The 16,199-nt window shown below is 48.2% G+C and overlaps 2 protein-coding genes across 3 annotated transcripts in view; one reads left to right on the forward strand and one right to left on the reverse strand.

Annotated features, from left to right (window-relative positions):
* Positions 1-13,904, forward strand: part of LOC126871696 (nephrin-like) — a 253,004-nt gene extending 239,100 nt beyond the window's left edge. For both annotated transcript variants that reach the window (XM_050630776.1, XM_050630775.1), the window contains exons 13-14: positions 9,159-9,389; positions 10,302-13,904. In XM_050630776.1, the coding sequence (XP_050486733.1) occupies positions 9,159-9,389; positions 10,302-10,648 (578 nt within the window). In that variant the 3' untranslated portion in view covers positions 10,649-13,904. The remainder of the gene's footprint in view (positions 1-9,158; positions 9,390-10,301) is intronic.
* Positions 1-16,199, reverse strand: part of LOC126871772 (uncharacterized) — a 102,506-nt gene that overhangs the window by 74,460 nt on the left and 11,847 nt on the right. The window contains exons 2-3 of the mRNA XM_050630985.1: positions 15,233-15,436; positions 14,714-15,159 (exon numbers count right to left, since the gene is read on the reverse strand). Of these exons, the coding sequence (XP_050486942.1) occupies positions 14,950-15,159; positions 15,233-15,436 (414 nt within the window). The 3' untranslated portion in view covers positions 14,714-14,949. The remainder of the gene's footprint in view (positions 1-14,713; positions 15,160-15,232; positions 15,437-16,199) is intronic.

Consider the following 16,199-nt stretch of genomic DNA (forward strand, 5'->3'; position numbering starts at 1 on the left):
ATCAGCATGGCGTGGAGTTTACAACGAGGTAAAACGGAGGGCACCAAATCAATTGTCAGTAAAGTGATTTACGGTCGCGGCAGCGTCTATCAATTTGCAAGCGGGAGATGCGAGCGAGCATGGAACGCGCTCTCTCTTCTCCTGTGCCCGCGCGCGACCACCCGACTGCCACGACTTCTCGTACATCAACTTCTCGACATTCAAGAACAAACGACCATTACTTACGTCCTCTCTCTCCCTCCCACCCACCCACCCCCCTCTCTCTCCCTCTCTCTGGCTGCATTTGATTATCTTTCGATTAGACGGAAGAAAGAGAAGGAGAAGGAGAAAGAGGAAGAGAGAGAGAGAGAGAGAGAGAGAAGGAGCAGAGACGAGACAGGCTCTCGGCTACTTAGCATTAAAACTACTCCTCTCAGAACTCGATCGGTAAAACGACCGACAGCCCGACAAGCCAACTCCAAAGTCGATTAGCGCGTAATTAAGACATTAGTCAGAAACTTGCGGCATTTAAATAGCTCGACGACCTTTCTTCTCCGATTTGAACGTTACGTTCCTATTCGAATCGATTTCATATTTCACGGGTGCGTCGGTAACGCATCGGGACAGAAATTTAATCGGATCGGTCGCGAAACTCTCGACTCGATCGGCGTTCGTGTTCTTTTTCCTCCAACGTTGGTTAACTGTTTTCCCCAGTGCGTTGGAAGAATTTTTTTTCTCCCATTCGCATTTACGCAGAGCAACGAGCATCGAATTAAGGAAAGCAATTACAGATAATGGTCCCAACGGCACCCACCGACGGAACCGTACAGAAGTCAGAGAGAAAAAAAAGAAACAGAAGATAAGACTGGAAAGGGTGGAAAAGAGAGGAAAAGACGAAGAAAGGGAGAAACAGGAAGGGGAGAGAGCGAAAACAGAAAGAGAAGAGGCTATCCAGAAGAGATACGAACGTACAGGATGGTCATTAAGCGGCTGCACCTTCTCTCCTTTCGTCTTGCTCGCGTGTCCCCCTCTTTACGTTCCCGGTTCGCTCATCTTTTTGGACATTAAACCGTTTCGCGTGCGGTAATTTTCCCGGGGTCATTTTTGCCGCTCTTCTTGCTCCGTCGTTAACTTCACTTAGCTCTGTTTACCCCCGTCGTCGTTTCCCTCTTCATCCCTCTTTCGTCCTACCCGTTTCCCTCGTCGCTTACTTCCGATCTTCCGTCTTCCGGCCCGCCTCTCGTCAGACGTCAGCCGAAAGCTCGCTGGCGTCGCCGGTTTTTTCACCCACCGAGCCCGCTGCTTTTTTCCGTCCTACCACGCCTCCTTGTCAACTTATTTTTATCCTTCGGCTAAAGAACGCCGCTCTTTCACCCCGCAGAGTCGAGCTGTATTAACGGAGATCATTGCCTCTTTCTTCGATCGTTGTCCCTCCCGAACCGCCGACTTCGACGAATCGAGCGAAAAAAAAAAATCGCATCGCGAAACTCGCGATTAACGTGTCTCAGTTGGAAGATTGGAAAACTCGAGGTTGCGCGAACGAAGAGTAGCTTTCACGTGCAAAGAGCCATAAACGTTTCTGCGTCGGTTATTTCCAACGAATATCTCGTTAACCCGCGAGTTAATATTTAAATCGACAGAGTGGTAAGAATTTTCTTTCGAGATCCAAACGTGATATTTTGCGAGACAGGAGACCCACGCTGCTTATAAAGCTCTGTTTCGCATTTTTATTGATATAACCGATCTCGCGGAATCAAAGATACCCGGTAAGGTGGAAACTCAAACAGATCGCGTTTCTCGCGAGTAAACACCTACGAAATTGAATGGAATTCGTTCTTCGAAATTCTATATACCGTGTTTCTTCGATGCTGGTAAGCGGTAGACGAGCCAGCAATTGGTCGCGAAGCACGACGAGGAAATTGAATTTCGCGATTCCGGACGCAGGGTGACGACGGGGAAGAGAGCGATGCGAAACAGAGAAATCGACGTAATTTGTGACACGCGGATGTTAAACAAGTGCGTCGCGTGTCTCGATGAACGATGCAGCGAGATGACAGTTCCTTTCCAACTGTCCAATTCGCGCGTACTGTTTAAGGCGTACCGCTTCGTGCGTTTACGCGTGTCGTTAACGCGATCGGACCCTCGTCAAACGGATCTCGATGTAACTCATCGCGCGTAAACGCCGATACCACGCCTGACGTTCTCGCACGTAACGTCAATTAAAGGACGATCGAATCGACGCGCGTTTCCGTTGCATCCGCAACGTGCATCGTAGCTATCGATCATCTCAGAGATCGATCGATCTGGAATACGCAGATGGAGAATCGCGCGCAGCTTTTCATACACGAGGATCGATCGGCGAATCGTAGAGAGGAAAATTTTGATCCGCGAAAAGGCACGTTGGGCTGCTAATTCGATTGCAGCCATAATTTCAAGATCTGGAACGGTAAAAAGTTTTTGCTCGTCCAGAGGAGGCTCGATTGGCTGTAAATTCGTGAAACGGAAAGCATCGTAGATCGTGAAAGGTCGACGGACGATGCAACGCGTGCTGATTGGCGAGAGAACGCGTCTGAACCACAAATCCAGCCTCGTCTTAGGTTTTGTCGGCTTTTGCCTGGCTGTGTCTTAAAATCCAGCTCCGAGGATCTATCGATCCATCGTTAAAAACGATTCGCGAGGATCGCGTCAGCGGTATAATTTACTTTAACGCTATTGTCGCAGTCATTCGTTTTCGTTCGTGTTTGCCATCGTTTTGATCGAAGTAACGCAGACTATAGTGGCGGCATTATGAATTTTCTTTGCGGTGCGGTAACCGCTTTAAACGGGAAATCGTCGTTCGTGGAAGAAGAAAGACCGCTTTAAATTCTATTAAAGCGGCGGAGTAAAGTCCTGTCGGAAGGAAAACGATTATTATCGCCGTACGAGTCACATCGTTAAGTCCTTAAGAAATATTCTCTGCGGCGTAATATATTCCAAGCGGAGTTTATATCAAGCTGGCGCGCGCACGAGTTATCCAACAATTTCGCCGGTGGCCAGAAAATGGTAGCCGTGGAAATTCCTCAAACGGTTTTGGCTAGCGCCACGGTCGCCGCCATTCGTAACAGGTAATGTTGCCGGAAGTATCATAACGACCCATTCTCGAGTTTAAGCTCGTCTCTAAATACTATCCGGAATTAAGCGGAAACGACTATTCGTGATTATACGACCGACGACCATTGCCTGCTTTTCAACCGAAATCTTTACACCGCTGCCGCGTAATACCGCGACACATGATAACGTTCTCTCGGGCTAAGACTGGCCTTTGTTCGGCCATCGTCGTCGTCGTCGTCAGCAGTCGAGAGCGTACCTTACTTCCGTCGAAAGTTCTGCTCTCTCTCTATCTCTCTATCTCTCTCTCTCTCTATCTTTCTTTCTCCCTAGTACGAGACCGTGTAGACCGATCAAAGCCGCGGAAATGTCCAACTACGGTGGTTTATGCTACACACCGTTAAACTGTACGTGTCGAAAAGCTGCGAGAGACGTCCCGGAGTTTGAAACCGGGATAGAATTATCAACGCGTTTGATGAAAGTGGCCCGGGAATCGAAAGCCCGTGAAATTTGCCCATCGTCGATCACAAAACGACGAAATACATAATTCGTGGCGGAGGAAGCGATAGCATTATAGGGGAGGAAACAGCGGTGACGTTGACGCGTACCACCGACGTCGCCTATCTGCACCACTCACCGAATCCTCCTTAATTTCGAGAAACCGTCGCCGCTGTTCGCCTACTTCGAAAGAGAAATTACAGGCAAATCGAACTCCGCGTATTCGCGCCGCTTCCTCGCGAAATCTCGTCTCGTCGAACGGTATCGCGGCTAAGGCTGAAAGGCGTCAGCTGCACCGAATTCTGAATCAGATTATCGCGAGCCATGAAATTTCCTCCTTCTACGCGCGTGTAAGTACAGTCCGCCAACACGCGAAACCTTTTGCGTTTTCGCGACCAAGTTATTCCGACGCGACGCGTTTCGATCACCGATCATCTGCGTCCGATAAGCGTCCACAGAAATGGAGAAAACGCTATCGAGAAGCTGAACGTGCTAGATCGGACTAGATCGGCCTGCACCGACCAAAGTAGTTCGGCGAGTCGTTGCAACTTTGGAATATACCGCGTTGTCAAGAACAAATGAAAACGTAATTCGGATATCCGGTAACGGTGGAGTAACGCAGAGACAAGGTAACGTTGCAAGCTGCTATTCGTAGGAATAATTTTAGCGAAACCGATGGCCCGCGGGTATTCGAATTAAAGCGAAATCGGAGGATGAGGGGGGGTGGGAATGACCAGGAAGAGGAGAGGAAGGGTGGAACGGTAACATCGGATTAGAGAAAGGGTTCCATCGACACTAGTGGCATTCCTACTGGATCGTACGATAATTGAGATTAGGGTACTTGGCTTTAAGCCTTTCGAGCCTTCGAAGATCGGCCAATCCCCTCGATAAGCGTTTATTATGAACGAGAATCTCAAGATCGGCGACTACATTGCCCTTGGCTTCGTCCTTTTGCTACTCCTCCCAACTTCCTCTCTCTCACTCTCTCCCTCTCTCTCTCTCTCTCTCTCTCTCTCTCGCTTCTCCCTATCCGTTCTTCTCTTCGGTTTCTCTCTGTGGGGCAATCCTCTTCAGGTTGCGAGATTGCGCCGGTAATTGCTCCTCGATTTCACCTACGTACACATGGCTTTCTATTGTTGCACATGAGCATACGATTTCTGGTGTGTACATATGCGAAGGGAAAGGGCGGCGACGCGCAGATGGAAGGGATGGTAAAGAGAGGAGGGTGAAGAGAGTGGGACATAGAGGGAGTAATCAGTGACGAACTCTCGAGACTGTTCCGGCTGAACGCAATTAAGAGGATACCAAACCACCATCGACGTGGCTACTTGACCGTAGCCGTATTAGCATCCAGGAGAATCGCGTACCTCGCAAAAGGGATTAACCTTCGAGGAGATTCGCAGGCAGCTGCGAACATCGACTTGAGATTTATTCCGTTTCAATCGGTGAATCTATACGCTAAACACGGCTAAGGGAGTAAGAAAACGGGAGAAACAGGCAGAAAGCCGACCGGATGGCAAAGGTATTTCCACGGTTGAAACGAATCGTGTCTTGAACGAGAAAATCCAAAGTAATATCGTGGATGGTATACGTGCTTGGAAATCCTTTTAATGTGTTCGCGCGGCGAATGGAATAATTTTCAGAACGGACGGTGGTCGCGTTTCCGTGGTAATCCGGGTCGAAAGCGATCGGTCACGGAGCCGAAAGAGATTCGCGTGCGCGTTTCATTAATTGAAAACGGCTGAACTGGGACACGTAAGTCGCCTTAGTCGGAGAACCGACAGCACAACATCGATTCGGGGTTAGCTTTACGTTGAAATTAATCCAAGTGAGCCAAAGTTAGATCTGGCTCTGGCTAAGCCGGGCTTTTTGGTGACTTAGTCGGCCGTATGACATCGAAGCTCCGTCTTACTTGCAGCCCGATATCCAGTCGACGCATGACTGAAACTTCTCCAATGACTTTCTCCTTTCGTACCATTCTGGCTTTTCCGTCGTTCGTGTAATTGTAACGTTCGTTGAGACGTCGCTCGAATCTTCTACGTTTCTCGTTAGAAGAAAAGAAGAAAAAAGACGAGGGGAAAAGAAAAAGGGCTACTTTTTTGGCGAATCGCTGGAAACGTCGCGTGTTCGCCGGACGGATTATAAAAGAGGGACGCGGAGTCTCGAGGAAATCGAATCTTTATCGAAGCGTGATTTTGCGACCTCGCCGTGGCAGAAGGAATTTTTTCCCGATTTTAGCTGAAGTACGTAGCAGTGAAAATCTTGGCGAACCCGCGTTAAGACCGATTAGCGATCTAAACTTCGATGAACTCCGAGTTCGAGAGCCCGTTGGGATATGCGATTCCCCCTGTTGGCTCTCTTCGAGAATCCCGTTAGACCATTCTCGAGGATCGACGGTATAAGGACCGGTTTATCTTTAGTACCCCGGCACCAGACGTTTCTTCGCGTGGAACTCGATTAAACTTCCATTGCAACTTTTACGAGACATTGTCGAGGCTTAGGAGGGTATACGATCGCAAACTGTGCCCATTTCCCGGACAAGAAAGAACCTGCAATCTGCTAAAAACTAGTAATTGATTAAAAAATCGTAGCCGCGGACGTTAACGCGGATAGAAAGAACGCGAAAGGGAAGGGAAGGAAAGGATCGGCAAAGAATCGGAGGACCGGGCAAGGGAAGAGAAAAGCTGGCGAACTATCCGCGTGATTTAGGTGAATACCGCGTCCCGAAACGTGCCGCGAGAAATATATTTCCTCGTTGTTCCAAGGGAACAGAGCTTCCGCCGTACAACTTTAACGAGAATCCGTCGACGCTTTCGAAGAATATACGATCGCGAGCGACCGTGACAGCCGTCTACGGTAAGTCGCCGTAATTGATCCGAGAAATTATCGTAACGATGCAATTACCTGCATCTGCCGAGAGGGAAGTTGCAACGCGCCATGCCATTTGAAATATCGTCGAGTCTTCGGAAAGAACTGTATGTCAATTTCGCGCGAAACCAGACAGCACAGAGGATCCGTCTTTAATGGTTGCCGAAATAAACAGCCCGTTCGAAAGGACTCGCGTAATTCTACGATTTATCGAGAGAATCGGTCTCTTTCCACGCGACTTCCTACTCCGTCTAGAGTCTAGAACCGTCTTAGATCGTGCGATTCGATGGCTTTACGAGAGCTTTTACGTCCACGCCAAGCACTTTTCTGTCGCTCAACCGCGCGCGCTCATATATTCCTCGAACGTCCTTCGAGACTCGCAAGATCGTCGTATACGGTCTATTCGCGGATCTAAGCGCGGGATTCAAAGCGAAGATAGCGCGCAATGGCATTGCCAATAAAACGCAGCAACCTTTACGAGTGCGACGCGATAAGTGCAATAACCGTGTTTCGTTCTCTGCTGTTACGCGCAACCTGTTTCACGTCGATTTCCGCCGCGTGTTTCCAGATTTTGCGAATAGTCGGTGAGGATCCACGTGCCGATCCACCGAATAAACGGAAGGACGAACGTCGAACATTAGAACGTCGCGCGTACCGAGCGTAGCCTTCCTCGAGTCAGGTGCTAGAGAAACGCGAATACCTAGGGTGGCTGATTAAACCTTGGGTTTTACGAGCATTACGCGTCCTGCCAAAGTATCTTCCCGTGCATAGGTGTACGCACACATACACACACACACTCGCGCGTTGCAATCTATTTACACGCATAAATGTACCCGTATTATGCATAAGGTGTATATCGTCCGATTTTCATTCCCGCGCGCTGCCTCGCGCGCAATTTCCACCCAGTCTTTTCCCCATACGACGAAAGCCTTTCGAGCTGTTCTTACCCTTCGTGGAGAAAGTTTCACTCTGAAGGCAGAAGCTACGATCGTCGTCGAAATATTCGGAATCCACGGCAGCGAGGATATTTGCCGATCTGGATGCCTGGTTATCCGACAATCTGGCGTGAAACTTTAGCCAAAGCGGCGCGTTTCTAAGGTCGACAGCAACGACGATAGCGGTGGTGTGGTGGATAGCGGTGACGAAGGTATCATGCAAGCGCACACGTAGGTACGTAGATGCTCTTCGCGAGTTAAGAATTAAAAACGTTCGTCACGGGAGGCTAACGAGCGTGCCAACGCTCTGTCCCACTTACCGTACAGTGGAACACAGCTGGCCAAGCCGCGCTCGAAGAATACAGTTTTGTTAATTATCCGAGGAAAACAGCAGGCCAGTTCCCACGCTCGGCCACTATCGACTAAAACGTCACGTGCGAGAAACCGACCAACTCGAACGCGAACCAAGAATTAGCCTGCAAGATTTCTCGTTCTCTTTCATTCTGGCGAATGAACCTACTCTGCGGCGATATGGTCTCCAGTTTCAATCTCGAATATCGATGTTGCTCGTTGTCTCGTTCTCCGGCTATTGCAAGAGGAACGTGACTTACGTAACAACGGTTTACATCGTCGTAAGACGAGGCCAAGCTTGGTTGACTGATACCGGTAGCAGACTGCTTCTCGGAAAGAATCTTTTTCTCTAATTTTTAGCGAACAAACATTTGAATCGAGTCGGCAGCCAGCTAAATTTCAGGAAAAGCCGTTTGCACAGCCTGTTTTTTCCGACTTGTTTGTACGGTTTAGCGCGACGAGTACGAGGGGAAAAATGGAAGATAGTAAGTAGCCAAGAAGATCCGTAAAACGGTCTTTGCCTCGGTGTTGTTACGTAGAACACGGTCTAATTCGCGTTTTGCTTCTTCCGCTGTTTTCGCGATAGATTTCGATTCCGATGAAACCGCAGAAAAGATACGGAATTTTGTCCACGATCATTTTTGACGAATATATTCAACCAGAGGGAATCGGTAAGAATGGCGAGGGAAAAATAAAAGGACAAAGTCCCTCTTGATGGGACACTTCGTTTAATTAGGTAATCACACGGACCTCGCTACCCGACGAATGGTTTTAAGTAAAGCGTCTTTCTAATTGAAGTTTCTCGGTGACAACAGTTTCCCGATAACTCGTCCAATTAAGAAAAGCGTAACGAACGAAACTCGTAAAATATTCCTCGGCCGCTTGCTGTAACAGCTTTTCGATCTCCGGGTATAGATTTTTCGTCGCCCATCGCCATCAAGTTAATTCGCAGATTTTCTAACGGGTCTCCGTTAGGAAAATTCGCGTATCCGATTACCACGAAGGAAATTAACGGATCGCGTCAGATTACAACACCATCGCTGGACAACGCTTGATCGTCCTTCGAAAAGCTTGTCTACCGTTTCATAATGATTATTGTCGCGCAGTTTCCAACGTCCTGCGGTTACCTGTTTATTAATGTATGGATATATTACGATTCATTCGCTGCGATTCGAGCAACGATCGCGCTATTATTACAAGGTCTATGCGTCGTTTAATTATAGCCGCGATAATATTAAATAAATTACCGTTGTTCATTTGTCAATCCCCAGTTTCCTCGTAAATTTCATCGAGCCCCGACTGAAACGGCGGCAACGCGGAATTTGTTAATTACGTAGGTCGTTTAAACGCACGCTGGCAGCTACCGCGCTTCCCGTCCAAGCCCCGCTACACTTGACGCATCGTTCCGCTAACTACCTTCGATTTACGCTTCTGTTCAAGGACAAGACGCTGGGATCGTGCTGTCGCCGCTGATCGGTGTGGTGGTCGGAGCTTTGGTCACGCTGGTCCTCATCATTCTTGTGGTGGTGGTGCGCGTACGCCGCGAACGAGTGTCGAAACCTCGACACGAAAAACCGGCGGAACTCAGCGAACTACCGCCGCAACAGTATCCTCTGCAAAATCCTCAGCAAACCGTGGAAACCGACCCCGACGTCATCCCAAATAAATTCGGTGAGTTTCTGAAGATTTGGAAACACGAAGCTTCGAATGCGGCTTCGTCGCTGGCAAAGCGGGTACGCTACCGATCGGCGGTCGTGCGAACGATCGATGGCCGTGCCACGCCGCGCCGCGCCGCTCTGCATTTTCAAATAATGGCCAGGAAACGTTCTCGCAACGCGCAGTTAATCTAATTGCGTGGGTTACGAGCATCGCCGCGATTTGTAATAGCAGCGTGTATAGATTTTATTAAATTACCGCGGCTTACACGGTTGCCGAGCGCCGCGGCGCCGGCGGTATTTCATCCCCAACAAAAGAGATCGAACCAAAACGCCAAATATTTTCCAAAAACATTTTCCATTTGCTCGGCCAGTCCGCGATTGCGATCGATTCGTGCGATCGGCCGCGCAGTTCCTATCGCTTTCTAGAATTCGCTTACCGCGGTGGTACGTGCTCGCGGGACAAACATCTCCGACTAATTTCCGTCTACGTTTCTCCTACATCGACTTGGAATTGGTTACGAGACACGAATTTAAATACAAAAACTTGCTTAAAATATCGCCGCCGGGGAAACACTTGTTCGGCGAGTCCAGCCATTAGCAGGCGTTAAACTCGATAACGGGAGACTATCAAAAATGTATGCGGGAAAGCGGAAACTCGTTTAACGCGACTAGAATGTTAGTAAGAAATGAAATGCAACGGTTTGACGACGTAAAATAGATTTCTCGCTTTCATCGAGCCAAGAACGTTGGTCATTCCGTAAGATTGTACGTACATGAGGGTTGCGTAGGAAACGGCACGTTACAATTCGATAGGGCAAAGGTGAAAAGAGAAGGCGAGAAGAACCGCGTGGCTAATTGTCACGGGAACATCGTCGTATCGTTTCGAACGAATCCCAAAAGAATCATCTCCGGTTCGATGTTGCAGAAGGAAACCTGGTAGAAGTGAGCCCACCGAGTTATCCAGGTGGATATCCCCCGGGACATTGGGTCACGCCCGGACCTACACCAAGCATAGACGAACTCTGCCACAAATTCAGCGGAAGACCGACGGAGCTGAGGTTACCATCGAGAAGCACGATACCGAGTTTACAGAGCATGCCCATGACGGGAGTGATGATGGGCGGTGGACAGGGCGGCGTGACACTCGGTGGCAGCCAAGGTGTCGTCGTCGTCGGAGCCGGGCAAGGCGTTGTCGTCGCTGGCGAGTGCTTGGACGGCGAAGCGATCAAGAGACGACTGATGGCCAACAGGCTTCCGGAGAGCTGCGTCTAGACTTCGTTGTTCGTCGCCTTCTGCGTCCGTGTATCGCGTTCACCGACGCGAACAGAGGTCCCTTGCCGAAAATTTCGGCTCGTTCGTAGCGCTGCACGGCTGGACACTGACCATTAAGATGTTCGATGATCGATATCGTACGCAGCGAACGAACGCTTTCGCGACTCGTCTTGCGAAACGATTAGACATCGTACGAAGCGGCATAAAGACAATCCGCCGTGTCGTTGCGAGCAACGGAACAACAGCCGCTAAGCTAACGGAGATCGTCGACTGGATAAGCGATGGATAGAAAGGCGAATGTGCGACGCGAGCTTAGATTTGTCGGGAAAACTTTCCAATCGCGAGAAGGTATCCGCCAAAATTGTTTTGTAAACGTTTTCTCGATAGTCGGGCAAAATTTGTTCTTTTCTCTTTTTTCCTCTCGGGAAGAAACGGACGAAGAAAGGAACGGAACTGAAAGAAAAGAAGAAGAAGAAGAATCGAACTGGAAAAGAGTTAGGTGAAAACTTGCGCTCCTGAGTTTTCCACCTGGGCAACATGTTCCCAAGTAGTGTTCTTCTGTCTTCGAACGTCGGCGCAACTTTCCCCTATCCCTGTTTCCGTCGCCAGACTCCGAGTCCAACCATCTTCGACGCTGTCTTTTCGCATATTTCTTTCTCGCTACGTGACTTCGCCTCCCGGACACGCCGTACGACCGGACCACCGTTCGCCAAAGTGGCAGTCTCGAGTAACGTATCGAGGAAACGCAACTTTCTACCCGAGAACCACGTTCGACTTTGTATCCGACTGCCAGCCCAACGTATTAAACGCGCTTCGAAGCGATTGCACTGGGAGCCGGCGGCGCTGGCAATCGACGCCGAAGAATCGAAATGGGGGTAAATAAACCCACGTCTCAGCCTACCAATCGAATTCTCCAGACATCGAGGCATTAGGCCGAGAAACGCGAGAAAAGATAAAAGGTTCTCGTACAACCCCTCTTCCGGTTGCTCGGAATGAAGATGGATGGAGGAACTGGGCGAGAATATACGATGGAGATCAGGGGAGAGGGAAGAGGAAAGGAAGACGCGGAGGAATGGAAAGATAACGCGATGTTACTTCGCCGAGTTGCAAGAAGGAAGAGGCGTGATGCGCGGTATCGAGGCTGATCAATCAGTTTCAACGACGGAAAACATATTCGGGGCGGAAGTAGTTTGTAAGAAACACCATTTTATACGTTGCAACGTCGTCGGCGTCTCCTTTCGATTATTTTACCCGTGGTCGTCCTTCTCTTTCTTTCGTTTCTTTTTTTTCTCTCGCATTCTCACGAAATCTCGTACGAGCGCAACGCGATTTTAACATTCGCTGGAATTAGGGACGACGTTTGATTCAACGAAAATCGCTTTCTCTTCCTAGCGGAGAGGATAAAATGCGTTAAGCAAGAATCGACAATAAGTGATGCGATCGAGAATAGAAACTCGAGGTGTTTGTAACTGTATCGCGACGAATCCGATCGAAATTGAGGAGAACAGTCGGAGACGAGATAGTTTGGCGAGTTGCGCGAGCTGGCAAACGAGACGGTTCGCGGCGAGGAGACGCGGTTTTTTAGGAAAACGAAGAACATTTTGTTCGATCGTACTCGATCGTAGCTGTGATACGAAGTTTCCAAATTTTGATCCATCGTCGACGTGGACGTTCCTTTTCGCGTTTAGCCTAATTTCCGACGTGAGTGGAACACTCTTGTAAATATACACGCACGTGTAGGCACAACGATCGGAGAATGAAAATTTACCGCGTGCATTGTTCTATCGAGAAGTCGCAGCCGTCCGACTGTTCTTCTAATTTCATTCGATTCTCTTAACGAACGGGAGAAGAATAACGGAGTAGCGGAGAGACTCGAGGAGTCTTTATACTCGGGTGAAAAATTGAATTTGTAAGGTCAGAAAAACCGGGCTTCCACGTGACACTTTGCGACGAAGTCATGAAGCTTGACGGCGAAACTAGGAGTAAAAAGTGACAAAGTATATTCCTAAGAGAATGAAGTAACGCCAACTTCGTCCAAGACTCTCGCTCGAGGTATGCGGTTTCTACTTTGAACGTGTAACGAAGAGAAGAAAACGAGCGAAAAAGAAATAAACGTTAAGTTATCGTAATGCGTGACGCATCGCGAATCGATTACGCGATCCAAATGATTAGTAACGTCGAACCAAATGTCGAGTGTTCTTTTTTTTTTCGATGTATTAAATGAGAAAAAAAGGGATAATGAAAGAATCCAAAAAAAAAGGTAACTAAAAAAACTCGTTGCTCGTTAGTTAATGTCGTATCGTTGTACATAAGTATGTATCGTTGAAGAATTTGCCCTGCGTGGGAACCGTGCTCGAGGACGATCGCACAAACGTCGTCGGTAATTTCGATGTTCGAGGGTGCGAGTTTAACGGAAGGTGCAATCCGACTGACGATGAGTAGGAAACGCCGGTGTGCCAGGAAATCGAGGCGATTCGCAACGACGCGACCTGTATCGTCGTTCGATGGGACTCGTCGATTTCTGTTCGAGTGACAGGTTGACAGGTCGTTATTTCCCAAAACGCTCGACGAACAACGATCTTTGTTAATTAGAGTAAACGCTATCCTCGCCGCAAACATAGAATTAGCCGCGCTTCGGGAATCGGATCGAACATCTTTTTCTATCGAACCCTGGAAAAATCATCGTTACGGTCGATCGTCGTCGTACTGCCAACGAAATTGCTACGTTCCCGCGTGGAAACCAGCGACCTGATCGACGCGATCACACTTTTTTCTTTCACGTCCACGAACATTTAACCTAAACGTATCCGGCTGTCGATCTGGCGAGAATCAATTTTCGGTATAACGCACGCACAAGCCGAGAATCTACATCGATTCCTGTACGATCCAAACGTTTCGTTTCTGCTCGAGGGAAAGATGAAGAATATAATTCAGAATTTTCCTCTTCTTTTTGACCGTTCTTCTTTTCTATATGGCTGCTCTTTTTCCGGCAAACGTACTGACAACATCGATAGGAAAATTCTTGGCACGCGAGGAAACGATGCGCCGCTGACCTGGTGCAAGCGATTCGATCGAACACGAAAACGAAAATTAGAGACTAACGAATGTACATAATCAGCATGATGCGAGGTCCGTGTAAATCGATTATATTTTAAGTTCACTGTATAGGTGATTTCATATCAGAACTGCATATCGTCTACTAACTCGTATGTATATATTACATAAAGTTTCGATCTGAATAAACTGTTTAACTGTCCGAACTGAATCGTGCTTTGAATCACCCTCCCACAGGACTATCCCGACTCTCTCTCTCTCTCTCTCTCTCTCTCTCTCTGATATTCCACCGACTTCGATTACGCTTGATTTATTAAAAAGATGCATCTTTGAACTTCGAAGGGAAAGATAGCGAAACGAAAGCGACCGTTTAAACAGCGATCGCTGCACACATAGATAGGATATATCCGCTTTTCGTAGGGAGCTACATTTCCGAATTAACGAAGCATACTTCTCTTCGCTGAAGAGAATTCTCGATCGAGATTGTCGATTCAATGAAAGGAGATGGGAGACGCGGATCCCCTCGGTTCGCGAACAAATTCAGCCGATCGAACGATGCCAAATGATCTCCGGAGACCGTTAAAGCCTCATTTAGCATAATCCGAAATTTATAAAAGAGGGAGCGGAAAGAAAAATTGAACTTGAAAATCGGGGATTGCACGAAGGGGTGGACGAGATCGAATTTGCCGATTCGCGGCTGATCCTTCTTCGATTAAGAGTTCGTTTCCGAGGTATTTTTCAATGTTATTCGCGCCACGCGTTCAAACCCATAGAATTCTTAGTTCTGTCGCGAGAATAAATTCGCACCGGGTAAAATACCGGCTGGAAAGAAACCTGAAATTTTACAACGATAGCAAGAGGTACCATAAAAATCGCTTAAAATGCAACTACCGTGAGAAATCCCTGGCGTACCCTCTGGTGTCCCGAGAAAAAATGGAAGCAAGCTGAACGGAATTTTAATCCGTCCTTGTATCGTATTTCGCGTGCTTACGTGAATCTCTATGTACGTACCGTGAAGCAACATCTCGAGAACATCTTTGCCAACGTCCTCAACGAAACCAGCGTGAACATCTTGAACACCGTTGTCGCAGTCACCTCTTGACGCAAGTAGTCGTATTCTCCATGATAGAGCAGAGCCAGTGTTTTACGAATTTATTCGTGCATTAGCACTTCTTAAACTGACGAGACGAGGGCAAACAACACTACACAAGGGATTTGTCTTGTATGATTTAACAATGGCGCGAGTGTTAACTTTCCTCTTCGGTATCCGTCGTATCGTCGGAAGATTCGACGTTGGATGGCTCGACCTTGGCTGGTTCGACGTCGACCAACATACGTTGAAGCTGCTTGCGCAGCATCGTCGACGCGCTCACGATACAGTTCATTATGGTAAACAAGGCGTAGTTGTACTTCTGTATCATCGTGTTCTTGAAATCGTTTATGCGAGGCAATTCGATCTGTGAAATCGTAACAATTTCCATGGATCGAGAAAAAGCAGAAATTAACCTTGGTATCATCGTGCGTTACTACTTCTCTGTTGTCCAAAGTGGGAACGATCGTGGCCATTATCCTGCGGTACAGGTCCTCGACGTCGGCGCTGCTACCCCACAAGCCCTCGGTATGCGTCCAATAAACGAGACCAGCCGCGATGCTACTTTTCACGAGGAAGAGCAGAATGTTACAGAATTTGTAACCCGACGTCTTTGGCGATGTCTTCTGCGGACACTCGCAGAGCTACGCAAACGTACATAACGTTACTACGGTTTTCGACTGTATCGTTTCTCTGGACAGAGTACCAAGTTTGCGTACGTGACTCGAAAGAATATCAATATTTGAGAGTTTTTAAGAACAAGCGCGGTATTCCTTCCTTCGTATCTTTGTATTTGCATTGAGAATCGAGAGAGCCGGATTCTTATTTGCCGGCACACGGTATACAAGCGAATATCGAAGGTGAAGCGGAAAATCGAACAAAACTCGGAATTACTTACGAAACGAAACGTTGATATTTCTAACTAAACGAGTTTATGTTTATTCGTATTGGCGGGTATCGCGGCCGAATCCTCGAATTGCAGCAAAATACATGGCGAAGCTACGGAAATGGAAACAGGCGTGGAAAGAAGCCCGTGAAAGAGAGGAAAAGATTTGTCGCGTTTACGAAACCCTCCAGAGTATCCGGCTTTCTGTTCAACGAGTGGACCCTGGAGTCTGCTAGTCTGCTAAACGCGACGATGCTTTCGACTCGTGAGGTCACGTACGTACGTGTCCCTAACAAGTACGTCAACTCTAAACTGTCCTCCTCCATTAGAGACTCATCCGCGTCGCTATACCTGTGTACACCGAACCGTCGAGCTAATTCCAGGTAAACGCAACTACGGTATCCACCAATCAGTTTCCTACAGCAGCCGATACATCGTCGTTCGTCGCTTCCTAGACGCGTGTATATCGCGCGAACTCGAGCCGAACTCGCGCCATGGGAACGCGTTTGCGTGATTTAACG

This window comes from Bombus huntii, chromosome 12 (assembly GCF_024542735.1).
Source record: "Bombus huntii isolate Logan2020A chromosome 12, iyBomHunt1.1, whole genome shotgun sequence".
NCBI lineage: Eukaryota > Metazoa > Arthropoda > Insecta > Hymenoptera > Apidae > Bombus > Bombus huntii.